Source organism: Gymnodraco acuticeps, unplaced genomic scaffold, assembly GCF_902827175.1.
Source record: "Gymnodraco acuticeps unplaced genomic scaffold, fGymAcu1.1, whole genome shotgun sequence".
Classification (NCBI taxonomy): Eukaryota; Metazoa; Chordata; class Actinopteri; order Perciformes; family Bathydraconidae; genus Gymnodraco; species Gymnodraco acuticeps.
The window spans coordinates 665,562-678,025 of NW_022990271.1; the positions used below are offsets into that span (position 1 = coordinate 665,562).

At 44.5% G+C, this 12,464-nt stretch overlaps 1 protein-coding gene across 6 annotated transcripts in view; it reads left to right on the forward strand.

Annotated features, from left to right (window-relative positions):
- nav2a (neuron navigator 2a) overlaps positions 1-12,464 on the forward strand; it is a 218,394-nt gene that overhangs the window by 182,210 nt on the left and 23,720 nt on the right. For 5 of the 6 annotated variants that reach the window (XM_034221341.1, XM_034221339.1, XM_034221340.1 and 2 more), the window contains 6 exons: positions 4,395-4,524; positions 6,321-6,639; positions 6,814-7,537; positions 8,622-8,841; positions 10,478-10,752; positions 11,828-11,893. In XM_034221341.1, coding sequence (XP_034077232.1) covers positions 4,395-4,524; positions 6,321-6,639; positions 6,814-7,537; positions 8,622-8,841; positions 10,478-10,752; positions 11,828-11,893 — 1,734 coding nt within the window. The remainder of the gene's footprint in view (positions 1-4,394; positions 4,525-6,320; positions 6,640-6,813; positions 7,538-8,621; positions 8,842-10,477; positions 10,753-11,827; positions 11,894-12,464) is intronic. The other variant, XM_034221344.1, reaches the window with a different exon arrangement.

The window sequence follows — 12,464 nt, forward strand, 5'->3', positions numbered from 1 at the left end:
CAAACCAAATATGTATAGCCATAGGAAAAACATGTTTTGCATGTTCCTGATCATGCTGATAAAGTTTGGATAAAGTCACAACAACAGCTCCTCAGTCCTGATGTGTTGTGTCTCTACGGCATACACACACCTCACCTGTCATCTGGGACCCCTCCCACCTAACCCTGGGGGCTGTACAGTCAGATAAGTCTAAGTGTTCTGTTTGCCTGTCTTTCTGTCTTTCGGCCTGTCTGTCTCTTTATGTGGAAAGATTCAGAGATGTGGGATTATTTGATCTATCTGCAGTGGGAGGACCAGTAGTCGCCCCTCAGACACAGGAAATCCCCTTACTTCTGCTTCACAGCCCTGTTGTGGCCGCACGTCTGTGTGTATATTTCTGCGGCGCAGATCCTGTGTGCCTGTGCCAGCGTTGGATGGGTTTTTCAGGAGGGGGGGGGGGGGGTTACAGTACTGCCGGGACAACCAACCCACCGACCAACCGCAAGTCCCAAGAGACGTGCACAAGACACCGACCGACCGCAGTCCCAAGAGACGTGCACAAGACACCGACCGACCGCAGTCCCAAGAGACGTGCACAAGACACCGACCGACCGCAGTCCCAAGAGACGTGCACAAGAAAAGTTAAACAAACACAACCATGGCCTTTTTTCTCAGGACACTTATAGACACTGCTATTGGCCGATCCACATGGAAAGCCTTTTCTACCCCCTCTATTGGTCCCGTATGCCTCCCCCAACTTTGCTCTTCTCTTTGGAGGTTTGACCCCTGACCTTTGACCCCTTTGGGAAAGCAGAAAGCTCCCTATCGGGACCCGGCAAGAGGCGAGGTTCGTCTCTGGAATGTCTTGATTTGGGTCACTTTTCCTTCTCCACTACTGTCCTCTCTGACTGCTTTACAAGCCTTTCACTCTCTTTGGTGAGTGATAGAAGTGAGTCTCTGTTTGCTCAGAACGTTTTAACTGCCCAGCTGATTTAAAGGGTCAGTTCACCCAAAATCCAACTGCTTTCCACCACTCAAAAACAAAGAAACAAATCCCATTCAACCCTTTTGCATTATGGCGAAGGCAAACGTCCTAAAAGGGATCCCAATGACTAGGTACTGTAAGAGGTTTTATTGGGTGAAGTGAGCCTGACAGTAAGAAGCCCTTCACCTCTTCCTCTCAAATCGATGGTCTTTAGCCGTCAGTTTGTGTTTGGCACCGCCAGCCAGTAGTTTCCGTCCACTCTGATTGGCTGTAAAGGGCTCGGCGGTGGTTAACTGGCGGGTTGCTTTGCCAAGCAAAAGGCTGTGGGCTGGGCCACGCCGCTTAGCCTGATCTCTAATTAGCACTGGCTTGTCAGTCAGTCAGGGTGGATCTGTCTGGGAAATTGCAGTCTTGCACACACAGACTCACAAACCATCGCTGGGAATCACACAGGAGGGCAACGTCGGGACGAGGATTGTCCTTCAGTCTGTCTGTGATCATGTGGCTATGACTTGTGTTGCCGTTTGATTCCTGTTGGGCTGAAGTGGCTTATTTAGGGCTTGGGGTGTGTTTGTGTGCTCTATTAGTGGCGTGGCTGCAGCAGTGAAGTGGTTAACAGTCCCGGGGGAGGCTCATGTTACCAACGGCAGGGCAACTCCTTCCCTCTCTCACCCCCCCCCAGTTCTCTCTCTGTTAGTCCCAGAGAGAGACCAACAGTGCCCGAGGGATGAACCATCAGTGCAACCAGCGACAAGGAGCTCAATCTAGGAACCCTGCCAGGGTGAGAGGACATAGAAGGAGCTTAGAGAGAAGGAGAGAGAGGGAGTGGGGGAGACATTTGGCTGTGTGAACTCTCAGCGGCATGAAGTCATGAAGCTCTCGGTACAGCTTCGCATTTACCCGCAGAGCCCTGGTTTCCCACGGCAACCCAGAGGCACTGACCAGGTAGGGTGTGTGGTGTGTGTGTGGTGTTTGGTGTGTGTGTGGTGTGTGTGGTGTGTGTGTGTGTGTGTGTGTGTGTGGTGTGTGTGTGTGTGTGTGTGTGTGTGTGTGTGTGTGTGTGTGTGTGTGTGTGTGTGTGTGGTGCTGTGTGTGTGTGTGTGTGTGTGTGTGTGTGTGTGTGTGTGTGTGTGTGTGTGTGTGTGTGTGTGTGTGTGTGTGTGTGTGTGTGCTGTTGTTGTGTGTGTGTGTGTGTGTGTGTGTGTGTGTGTGTGTGTGTGTGTGTGTGTGTGTGTGTGTGTGTGAACTTTCTACTTATACGTTTTCATTATTCTGTGTTCGGGAAGATCTGAGATTTTTGTTAGTTTGTATCCATGTCTGTTTCTGCATGGTTGTCCATATATCTTGTGTGTGTGTGTGTGGGACTTTCCCCATGTGGCTGTATGGATGAGCTGAGACGCTTGTGGTCACTCTGAATCTCTCAGCACCTCTCTCTGTCTGCTCCACGGATGCTTTCAACTCTGAAACTCTCCGCTCTGCTGCTCTTTGATTTATAATGCCAGTATATCCAAAAGGAAGTCATGTTTCCCCCCCTGTTTTTCAGGTTGTTAGCAAGATTGTTCAAAACACAGCATGTACTTGGAGCAGTTGATTGAATTCAAAGGTCATCTGAATCTTGGTTTTCAGCCATTTGCGATTCTTTGTTTTTTGTTTAGTTCTTTTTCTGAAAGCTATAATTATGATGTTGTGTTTACGTGTTGGTGGGAAGCAAGCAGGGCTTCCAAGTTGGCTGCTCAACAACACAGCTTTGACTTTATTTTTTGCCCATCTAAAAATGATACCTGACAAAATGATGAATGGCACTGTCATATGAAGCGCTGGGTAGTGAACTTCAGTGCTTTTTTAAAGTATAAACAACTGTTTGGTATCAAACCTGTTTTAAGGGAAATGTTCTAGTTTTATACTAGGCAGAGAGTCTTTGTTTGGCTGCCTTATTAAAACCTCATTTAGTAGAAAGACATGTTTACAACTAACTCAAGCTAGGGTTGAAAAAAAGTATTGTTTGGGTAATCTGGTTTTATTAAAATCAAACAACTGTATCAATGATAAAAGTAATATGTAATCGCAGTCCTAGTTGGTGTGATACATGAGAGTGTGTGTGCATTTATTTGTGTGTCATCGTCGATGATTATTATTTCCCAGTTTTATTACAAAGACTTTATTTACAGTTGTTATGTATCATTAGTGGACCCTCGGAGACTGTGAAAATACAGTCTGACAACACCAGCCGTGTGTGTGTGTGTGTGTGTGTGTGTGTGTGTGTGTGTGTGTGTGTGTGTGTGTGTGTGTGTGTGTGTGTGTGTGTGTGTGTGTGTGTGTGTGTGTGTGTGTGGTGTGTGTGTGTGTGTGTGTGTGTGTGTGTGTGTGTGTGTGTGTTGTGTGTGGTGTGTGTGTGTGTGTGTGTGTGTGTGTGTGTGTGTGTGTGTGTGTGTGTGTGTGTGTGTGTGTGTGTGTGTGTGTGTGTGTGTGTGTGTGTGTGTGTGTGTGTGTGTGTGTGTGGTTCAGCCAACCCTGCATTGGCTATGGCCATCAGCCTCCCTCTGGTCCTTTCAGACTGATGTTTGCCAACTGGCCAAGCTTCCTGTCCCCCACAGACTCCTGGCGGATGCACACACACACACACACACACACACACACACACACACACACACACACACACACACACACACACACGTATTAACACATTTCCAGCATTAACTTCCAGCGTGTTTGCTCTGTTCAGATGGGTTTGTTTGAACAACTCAGACACACACACGCTCACACAGAGACGCACTGCTGTGATGTCACCCCTCCAACAAGCCTTTGTTCATATGATAGACAACCCCATTCAGCCTGTTGGTGTGTGTGCATGTTTGTACCCTAGCTGAAGTCAGTACAGACGGAGAATAAAGGAAAGGGAATCTCCAGGCAGTCTGAGAAGCCGGATCCATCTTTGACATTTATTTTAATTTCCATTTGACTCTGTATTCTTTTCTTTCCAAACAAAGGCATGCATTTATGAAAAACTGAAATCATCACAATTTCTCTCCTGTTTAATAAAGTACTAAACTGTTTACATAATATTGTTTTCACATGTAGACTTATTCAGTTTCCATTCAAAGCCAAGATCACTATGAAACAACCACACATTTACTGTACATTTAATAATGAAAAAAGGGATAAATCTAACAACTTTTTTGATTAATCTGCAAACTCTTAAATCTGACTTCAGGTCATCTGACTGTATAGTGTTGTGTTAATGGTATAACAAGCATCACACCACACTGCTGTGTCTCTGCTGACTGTCTGCTCAGTTATTTAATGTCTGTCTCTTCAAAGGGGAACAACACGTGTTTCTCTGCTTTCTGCTAAATTGACCCCATCCGTTCCACTGTGAAAGATGTATTGTTTATGGAGTATAAAGTGAACTTCTTTCTCTCTCCGTGTCCAGCTGGGATGACAGCAGCTCGGTGAGCAGTGGCATCAGCGACAACATCGACACAGATGACATCAACACCAGCTCCTCCATCTCCTCCTACGCAAACACACCCGCTGCGAAACGCAAGGGCCTCAACACCAAGGTAAGACTTCACACACAATCTCTCACACACAGCCATATTAAAGACGAATATACAACTTTTTTTTAATGATTGCGCCACAGGCTGGGATAGCAAAATCATTCATTGATGAAATTCCATCAGATAAAAGTTGTTCATCTCTTCTGTCAGGACTGTTAGAGATATCAAGGGTAGAGTTTCCATGTAGATGGAAAAAATGCATTATTCTCAGATTTATTCTGCTGGTTTACGGTCTTAGAATCGGTTCTGCACTTCTACATTAATGGTTTATTTCAGTACCTTTGAGAAATGCTCTGTTTATTAGCAACTTTTTGGACGTTTTTTTATAAAGTTCAAAAGCTGTGCTCTACGAAGGCATTTGAATTGTTGAATCCTATGGACCCATACATTAAGCTGCAAAAAAGATTCCACCATTGAAAATGAAACATGATGTATAAGTTCCCTGTATGACCTCGAGTTTAATTTGAAGACAGCGTGAGTTTTCCAGTGCAGTAAATTCCACATAAGGTCTCTAAAAGGATTTTAATGAAACATCCACATTAGTTCAGTAGCCTAATTTCCTACCACATTGCGATATTGTCTGGAAGAAACATAAACTAGATTTTTTAAGTGGTAAACTGATGCAACCGAATATTTCCACTTGGCCTAAAGCCAGCCTTTCTCAGCATTCCTCTGCATTCAGAGAAGAATGAGAGAGTACAGCTGTGGACTCACAAAGCTAATGCTGATGTTGACTCTGGCCTCAAGTCATTAAACACTGATTAAGAGCTGCTATGCTTCAGGAAAGTGATCGCTCAGACGATAATATTGTCAGCTGACTCCCGTGTATCGGCACACTCAGTGTCGTGGCTGATGTTGAGCCGCTCATCACGTGACGTGTGTCCGTTACGGCTGCAAAGGTTGAGGTGCTGAAGAAAAACAAAGGAGTGCACAAAGGTGCCTTTCTCTTAGTAAAGCAGCCTTACACAGTGCAGGTTCATTAAGTCTGTTTCAAATTCTGTGAGCGAAGCAGCGAACTGCATTTTTGTAGTGTTGCCTTGGCAAGTGCAGAATAGACAATAAACAGCTGTAAATTACTGTTAGCGAAATAAAGGCGATGGGGAACTGGCTAATATAAAATTCTAGTTCAGCACTATCTAGACTTCAGTATGTTTTAGATTTTAAACAAAAACAAATAAATTGTGATATTCTGGGTAATGATCGGACATTGTAAATCAGATTTATTAGATGAGACTTTGAGAAATAGACTCAAGTGGAAGTCTCTGCTGTGAGACTCGAGACCTTAAGTAACAATAATAAAGCCTCAATCTTTAGCAGGTTGAGTCTCTGATCAAGGTACAACAAATGTAAGATGGCACAATACAAGCTGCTTTATTAGTCTGTTCCTTTGAAGGATTTGGTCCACCTTAAAAAACACTAAAGATAACCCTGAATTTTAAAAGAAAGTATCAAATGTCATCTCACTTACGCTAACCATTGAAAGACCTGAAAGACTTGCACTTTCTTGTCTTGTTTTATGACTTCAAACCTCTTCCGAAGGGCTAAAGCCATGGCTCTTAGTTCAAGAATATTGCATTTGTCACATTTCAAAGTAAAGTGGACAACTGTGCCCGGGCCGTGCTGCGGTCAAACAGCTTCCTGACTAACTGCTCAGGTGATGGTGGTGTGGATGCTGGCAGGATTACACAGCATGATGGCTGTGGTCATAAAATGGAGTGCTTTTTAGAGGCACTTGGCAGTGTCTCATAAAAGACGCTTTCTTCAGCAGTAATAAATCTGACGTGTGTGTGTGTTCCCAGCCTGTGACAGATGCAGAGAAGCACTCTGCCTCCACAGCGGTGCACCCGGCCTGGTCAGGAGACGAGGTGAAGAGGCCAGACGGCGGGTCAGACAGCGGGGTCAGGATGGAGCCGGGCTCCAAGTGGAGCCGCCGGAACCCGTCCGACATCTCAGACGAGTCGGACAAGGGCAGCTCGGGGAGGAAGACCCCCTCTGTGTCTCACACAGGCTCCTGGAGGAGAGGCATGAGCACTCAGGTGGGGGTGACGTCCCCCCGGACTAAAAGCAACAGTAGCACAGGCTCCACAAGCTCGGGTGGCCTCAAGACCCACAGTTCAGGTAACACAGACATCCATTATAGTATATATCAATAGAAATGAATACATTATAGAATAGAGTAAATAAACATTTCAACTTTCAATTTACTTTAGGTGTCTTAGAGTTATCTCAGAGTTGGTGTGAAATCAAGAAGTAGCACCCACACGCCCCTCTAATGTCTCGTTCTGTTTGCAGCAAAGACAGATGACGTGAAGGTGTCAGAAAAGGGTCGCCTCTCTCCTCGTCCCAACGGCCTACACCGCTCGCCCTCAGACGCAGGGCGCAGCAGCGGCGATGAGGCAAAGAAACAATCCATCCCCACCAGCCGCACGTCCACGTCAAACGCCCTCACACACACTGTTTCAGACCCCCACTCCCACACACATGCCCACACCTCGCGCACCCCTACCAGCACCTTCGGCTTCAAGAAGCAGGGCCACGGGATGGTAACCATCGTTACTGCCAGCGGCGCCACCATCACAAGTGGCTCGGCTACCCTTGGGAAGATGCCCAAATCTGGAGCACGCTCACTCGCAGGAGGGTTGAAGGTCGGTGGGCACGATGGCGGGTCTGTGTTGGGTCACCACGACGACGGTTTCCTCCCCATGAGTGCCCGCTCTACACTTCAGTACCGAAGCCTGCCGAGACCCAGCCGCTCTGGAGCCACAGCGCGCAACGGAAACCGCTCCTCCACAAGCAGCATTGAGGCCGCCGTGCTGTCAGTTACGACTCATGGGAAAAACTCAATGGGCCTGACAAAGGCCAACGGCACAGGAGGCCTGCTGGCCAATCAGACGGACCGGGAGAAGGGCGTGTCGGAGATTGACAACCTGAGGAGCGGAGTCGTGATGCAGAGTGGAGGAGCAGCGACTGTTCCTCTGACAGGAAGACAGCAGGTTTCCTCACCTACACTGCGCAGGTGAGCATAACAGAACATCATTGGTATTGTCAGTGACCCCGCAGACATAATGACGACAGACTGATGAGCCATAATGAGTGGGTTCTTCTCTTGTATCAGCTTGAATGCACCTTCATACAGCACACACTCAAACACACAAAGAGAAGACCATTACAATAAGTAATAATGCAGTCACAGTAGATGATAAACAGGGGTGAGTAAGAATTACACGTGTGGGCCTGTTTCTCACACACACACACACACACACACACACACACACACACACACACACACACACACACACACACACACAGGCTCATCGAGGTAAAATCAGGCCATTGTGAAAGGCTTTGAGCTGTGCTGATCTGCTGCCAAGCCTCAGCCTTGGTGGTGCAGGGGGAGGGTGGAGAAGGGAGGGTGTGGTGCTGGGTAATGGGAGCTGAGTCTTACCTCAGCGCTCTGCCCTCATTAATGTGAGGGAGTGATAACTTTTCAAAGAGGCTGTGTGCTGACATTATTGCCCACCGCGGCTCCAGTCATCGCAGCCTGCCATTTAACTCTAACCCAGGATTAGCGGAGAACCAGGAGAGAGTTGTGTGTGTGTGTAACATGTGTTTTTGTCCTGTGAGCTTCAGGTCCTTAAGGATGGAAATCAGCCAGCCTGCTTCTTTGATCCAGAACAGCCATGAATAATTATGTTAAATGTGTTGTTTAATTTGCTGTTAATATTCATAATCCCCTGGAGGACAAATCCTGATGATTTATATTACCCCATGACCTTTCTACTTGCAGCAGCATCAGTTTTAAAATAACATGTACACAGGATAAAGGCTTCAAGCTACTTCAATTCCTGCAAACGTAGTTATTTAAAAGCAATGAATAATAATGAAGTGTTAAAAGTTGTTATTATGTACAGAATGTGAAACATATAGATGGAGACACTAGTTAAACAACTTACTTCATAAGTTCATATTTTTTAAGGTCACTGAAAGCATCGTTCTCTATAAAGATTCCTCAAGTAATTGATCATTTGATTAGGAAATGAGATAATTTGCCTTATTTCTGTTCTTTTAGTAGTTTTCTAACGCTCCCTTATTTCCCACAGATTGTTTGGTGCGAAGCCCAGCAACAAGTCTCCGGTCACCACGACTGAAAACATGAAGAACTCCACTGTTATCTCCAACCCCCACGCCACCATGAACCACGTGGGCACGGTGCTGGAGTCCCCCGACGGAGGGCTGGGAGGCGTGGACAGCGAGACCAGCAGCCCCATGTTTGGAGGCAGACTGCATGGGATAGGGATGGGGACGCTGGGCAGCGAGCAGGTGAGTGAGAACATATCAACAAATACCGTTCTGTCTGTCAACTCACTCTGTGAATCGTGAGAGTGTAAATAAGAAAATCATCCATGAGCTCTGGAGGATTACTGGCTGTGACTCTCCTTGGTAACCAACCAACACTCAACTGAGTGACCGCTATTGTTCTATTAAAGCTTCAGATTACACAATATGGAAAAGGTGTACTTTCAATTCAAGTTTTATAAGTCTTTTAAGCCAAGTATGGCTCCTTTTAAAACAACTGAAGTAGCCTTGTTTATCTCTAACACTGAGTCACGGGGGCAGCTACTTATTCATTAGTGACGCTGCTATTTTCAGCCGTATACAGATTTTCCAACTGCCCCCCATCCATTACTAACCATAAGCAGAGGGAAAGCCTTTTTTCTTTTTAGTTTATTTTAGAGCTGCTTTTGAGTAATTTGTAGCCATGCTAGTGGTCCACCACTTTTTCAGTACTGCAATATCTCACCAGCTATTGGAGGCATTGCCATGAAAGTTTGTAAATATATCATATCGTTCTCGTGAAGGTTCGTAATGACTTGATTCATTCTTTAAACTTGTTATAGTAAATTATTTCAAACCTAAAGATACTGAATATGCATCCCCCTTCAGGCTGGATAGAGAGTTAAAAGTTAGTTTCGGCTCATTGTTTAGCTGTCGCCTCACAGCTTTACTTTTTTTGCTCCCCTCACTAATCTCAGTCCTGTTTGGTGCCTCTGCTGTTTCAACCAACAAAGCTCTAAAAAGACAGCAGGACTGTTAAGAGTACCTAACATATATTCCAGTACCTGCTCTGCATTAAAGTTGTATTAACTTTAAGCTAATGTCTACTTCCTTTAATGCTTTTCTTCCGACTGTATGACTTTCAATTTAAACTTAAATACTTTCTGTTGAGTGCTAATTAGCTAAATAACACACTTAGCTAATATCATAAACATGGTAAACATAACCTGCTAAACAGCTGAATGATAGCTTTTAATGTTAGCATTTAGCTCGAAGAACCACTGTGCCTAATAGTTGCTAACTTTGGAAGGTGTTATATATCACACAAGTATGTGTTTTAAGAGCTAATGTCCCAAGTTAGCTATACGGTTTATGAGCAAACTGTCAAACTGGAAAGTTATGTGTGTTTTTATGATTAGACTACATGACTATACCTTTGAGATTAGAGGTGATTTTGTTTTCACCTGACCAATAGCACAAACCCACTGAATTCCTCCACCACTAATGTGTGTAGGAACTTGCTTCAATGACTGAAAGCTACATATTGCAGCAGAGCAGCAAAATATAAGCATGCTCAGTCATGAAGTCACCATCACCTTCTCACATGATTCAGAAATGTATCAGATCATGTCTCAGTCATTAAATGACTCACTACTTTTTAAGTACAAGTTATGTTTTTACAAACAGTATAGGTTCAAAGGTTTAAGTACTAAATAGGCCATCCAATAAAACAATTACCGGAGAAAACAAGCCAATCTAAAAGCCTTTTTGCCTGACTTAATTAATTACTTAAATAAATTATATATTATTATAGATATTATTGACACATTTTTACAACACTATAATACACAGAAGGCCACTGATTTCTAAACACTTTAACATCCCTTCTGCCTCTACACAGGCCTCCAGCCCTGGCTCAGTTTACTCCTCCACCGGCCCCTCAAACAGCCTAACGTGGGGCACCACCTTCAGCAGCTCCTCCGCCCAGAGCAGGGAGAGCACGCTGGGGGGACACGGGGGGGCCAGTAGCATGGGATACCCCTCCGTCAGCAGCATGCACACCAGCAGCGAGTCTATCGACATGAGCCTGGGCAGCGCCAGCCACGGGACCCACAGGGAGGACACGCTGTCCGCGCTGGGCCGCACCAGCAGCGTCAAGACCGCCATGTCTGAGAGGTGAGGATACAAGAAAGGGGCATTTTGGGGTTATTCTTTTCTTTCCTTGTTTTCCTTTTCCTGGAAACAACATCAAATGTAAACTCTGTCATCTGATCTTCAGTGTAACATTTTGTTTTTGTCCAATACCACATTTGAGGTTGTTTCAAGATTTCCTACATACACTCTCTTAGCAACATTAGCCACTATAAGTTAGCCAGACCCAGTAAGATTGTGACAGTAAATCATGTTGGTTTGTTTAACTGAGCAAAGCTGCCTTTTCTTGCGTTCAACTTTATAATTAATGTAAAACATTGAATGCTTCATTTCTTTCTCAAAGGTTAAATAGTGTTTCTCCTATTTCATTGCATTTCAGAGTTCATGATGTAATTGAACTCGCAGGATAAAAAAAAATGGTTTTCAATCCAGCTAAACTGTTTTTAATATGTAATACTTTATTTAAAAAAGAAATAGTTGGTCATGAGCTATCATGTTGCATGCATCTGTACAAATGATAATCCAGTACAAGTATTTACTCTATGTATAATGTAACGCTATGAAAATGGTCAATCTGCATAATGAGTTATTTCACTTTTCATACTTATTGAATGCACAACCTTTACTTGTAAAGGACTTTTTTTAAATGTTGACATTAATACTGTCACTGAAGGATCTAAACAAGTCTATAGTCGCTGACCATGTTAAAATCCTGCCCAGTTCAGACATGAAGTCCCTTTTAAAGAATCCAGAGTGGAGATGATGCACAAAGCATCCGTCGTGGCGAGGTGTCTCTTCTTGTTAGCCGTTCTGTCCACGCTCGAGCTGAGAAACAAAATCCCGTGGCATCCTCAGACGATTACACAGTAATTATGGTCATTGTAGCAGATTCCATCCTGACAGGTTGCCTGTGTAATGTGACAGGAATGCCTCAGAGGAAACTTAATAGCATCTGCAGTTTAAGCTTTGAGGCTATGACTTCACCCTGCTCTCTGAGTTTTCTTATTAGCTTCATTGGTGAAGAGTCTCGCAGTTGACTTTATTCTCTAAAACTCTCTTTCTCTGTGTGTTGTGCGTTTTCCTCCCTGTCTTCCATCAGCCCCCTGTCCTCCCCCTCCGCTAGCCCTTTATTCAGCCGAAACACGCTCCCTCGGAGGCAGGACAGGTAAATGTACCTGTGTGCAGTGTTAGGCTTCTGGTGAGACAGCTGTGGAGGTTCCTACTAAACCACCACCTGCTGCCACACAGAGAGCATCCCACAGAAGCTCAGAGAGACGCTGTGTGTGGTAGCTGCTTGTGTTTTATGTGTATTCTTTCTTTTATGCTCTGTGTGGTAGTTTGTGGTTATTTTTAGGACCTCTAGCTCCTGTATGAATGGGGATTAATGACACAGTAAATGTGAGGTTGTTTGTGTGGATGCTGGCAGCTTCGCTGTTTTTGTTTAGTGCTCCGTGTTCACATACTGCCACCTTGTGGTAGCGTTTGTATGAGCAGATTTAACCAATAGCATGAGAATAGGATGTTATTGATTTTACACGGCAAAAATCTCAATCTTAAGGAATTTCTTATTTTTTGAAAAAGCATATAAAAATATTAACACAAAATTCAAATGTAACTGTTTCAGAATTGTCTGTGGTAACTTCTCTTTATGTCAGTGTATCCATCTTCCTTAGTATGCTTTATTTCAAGAATTGGCAAGGTTGAGATTTTTTTGCAGTGTACATGTTGGGATGTAT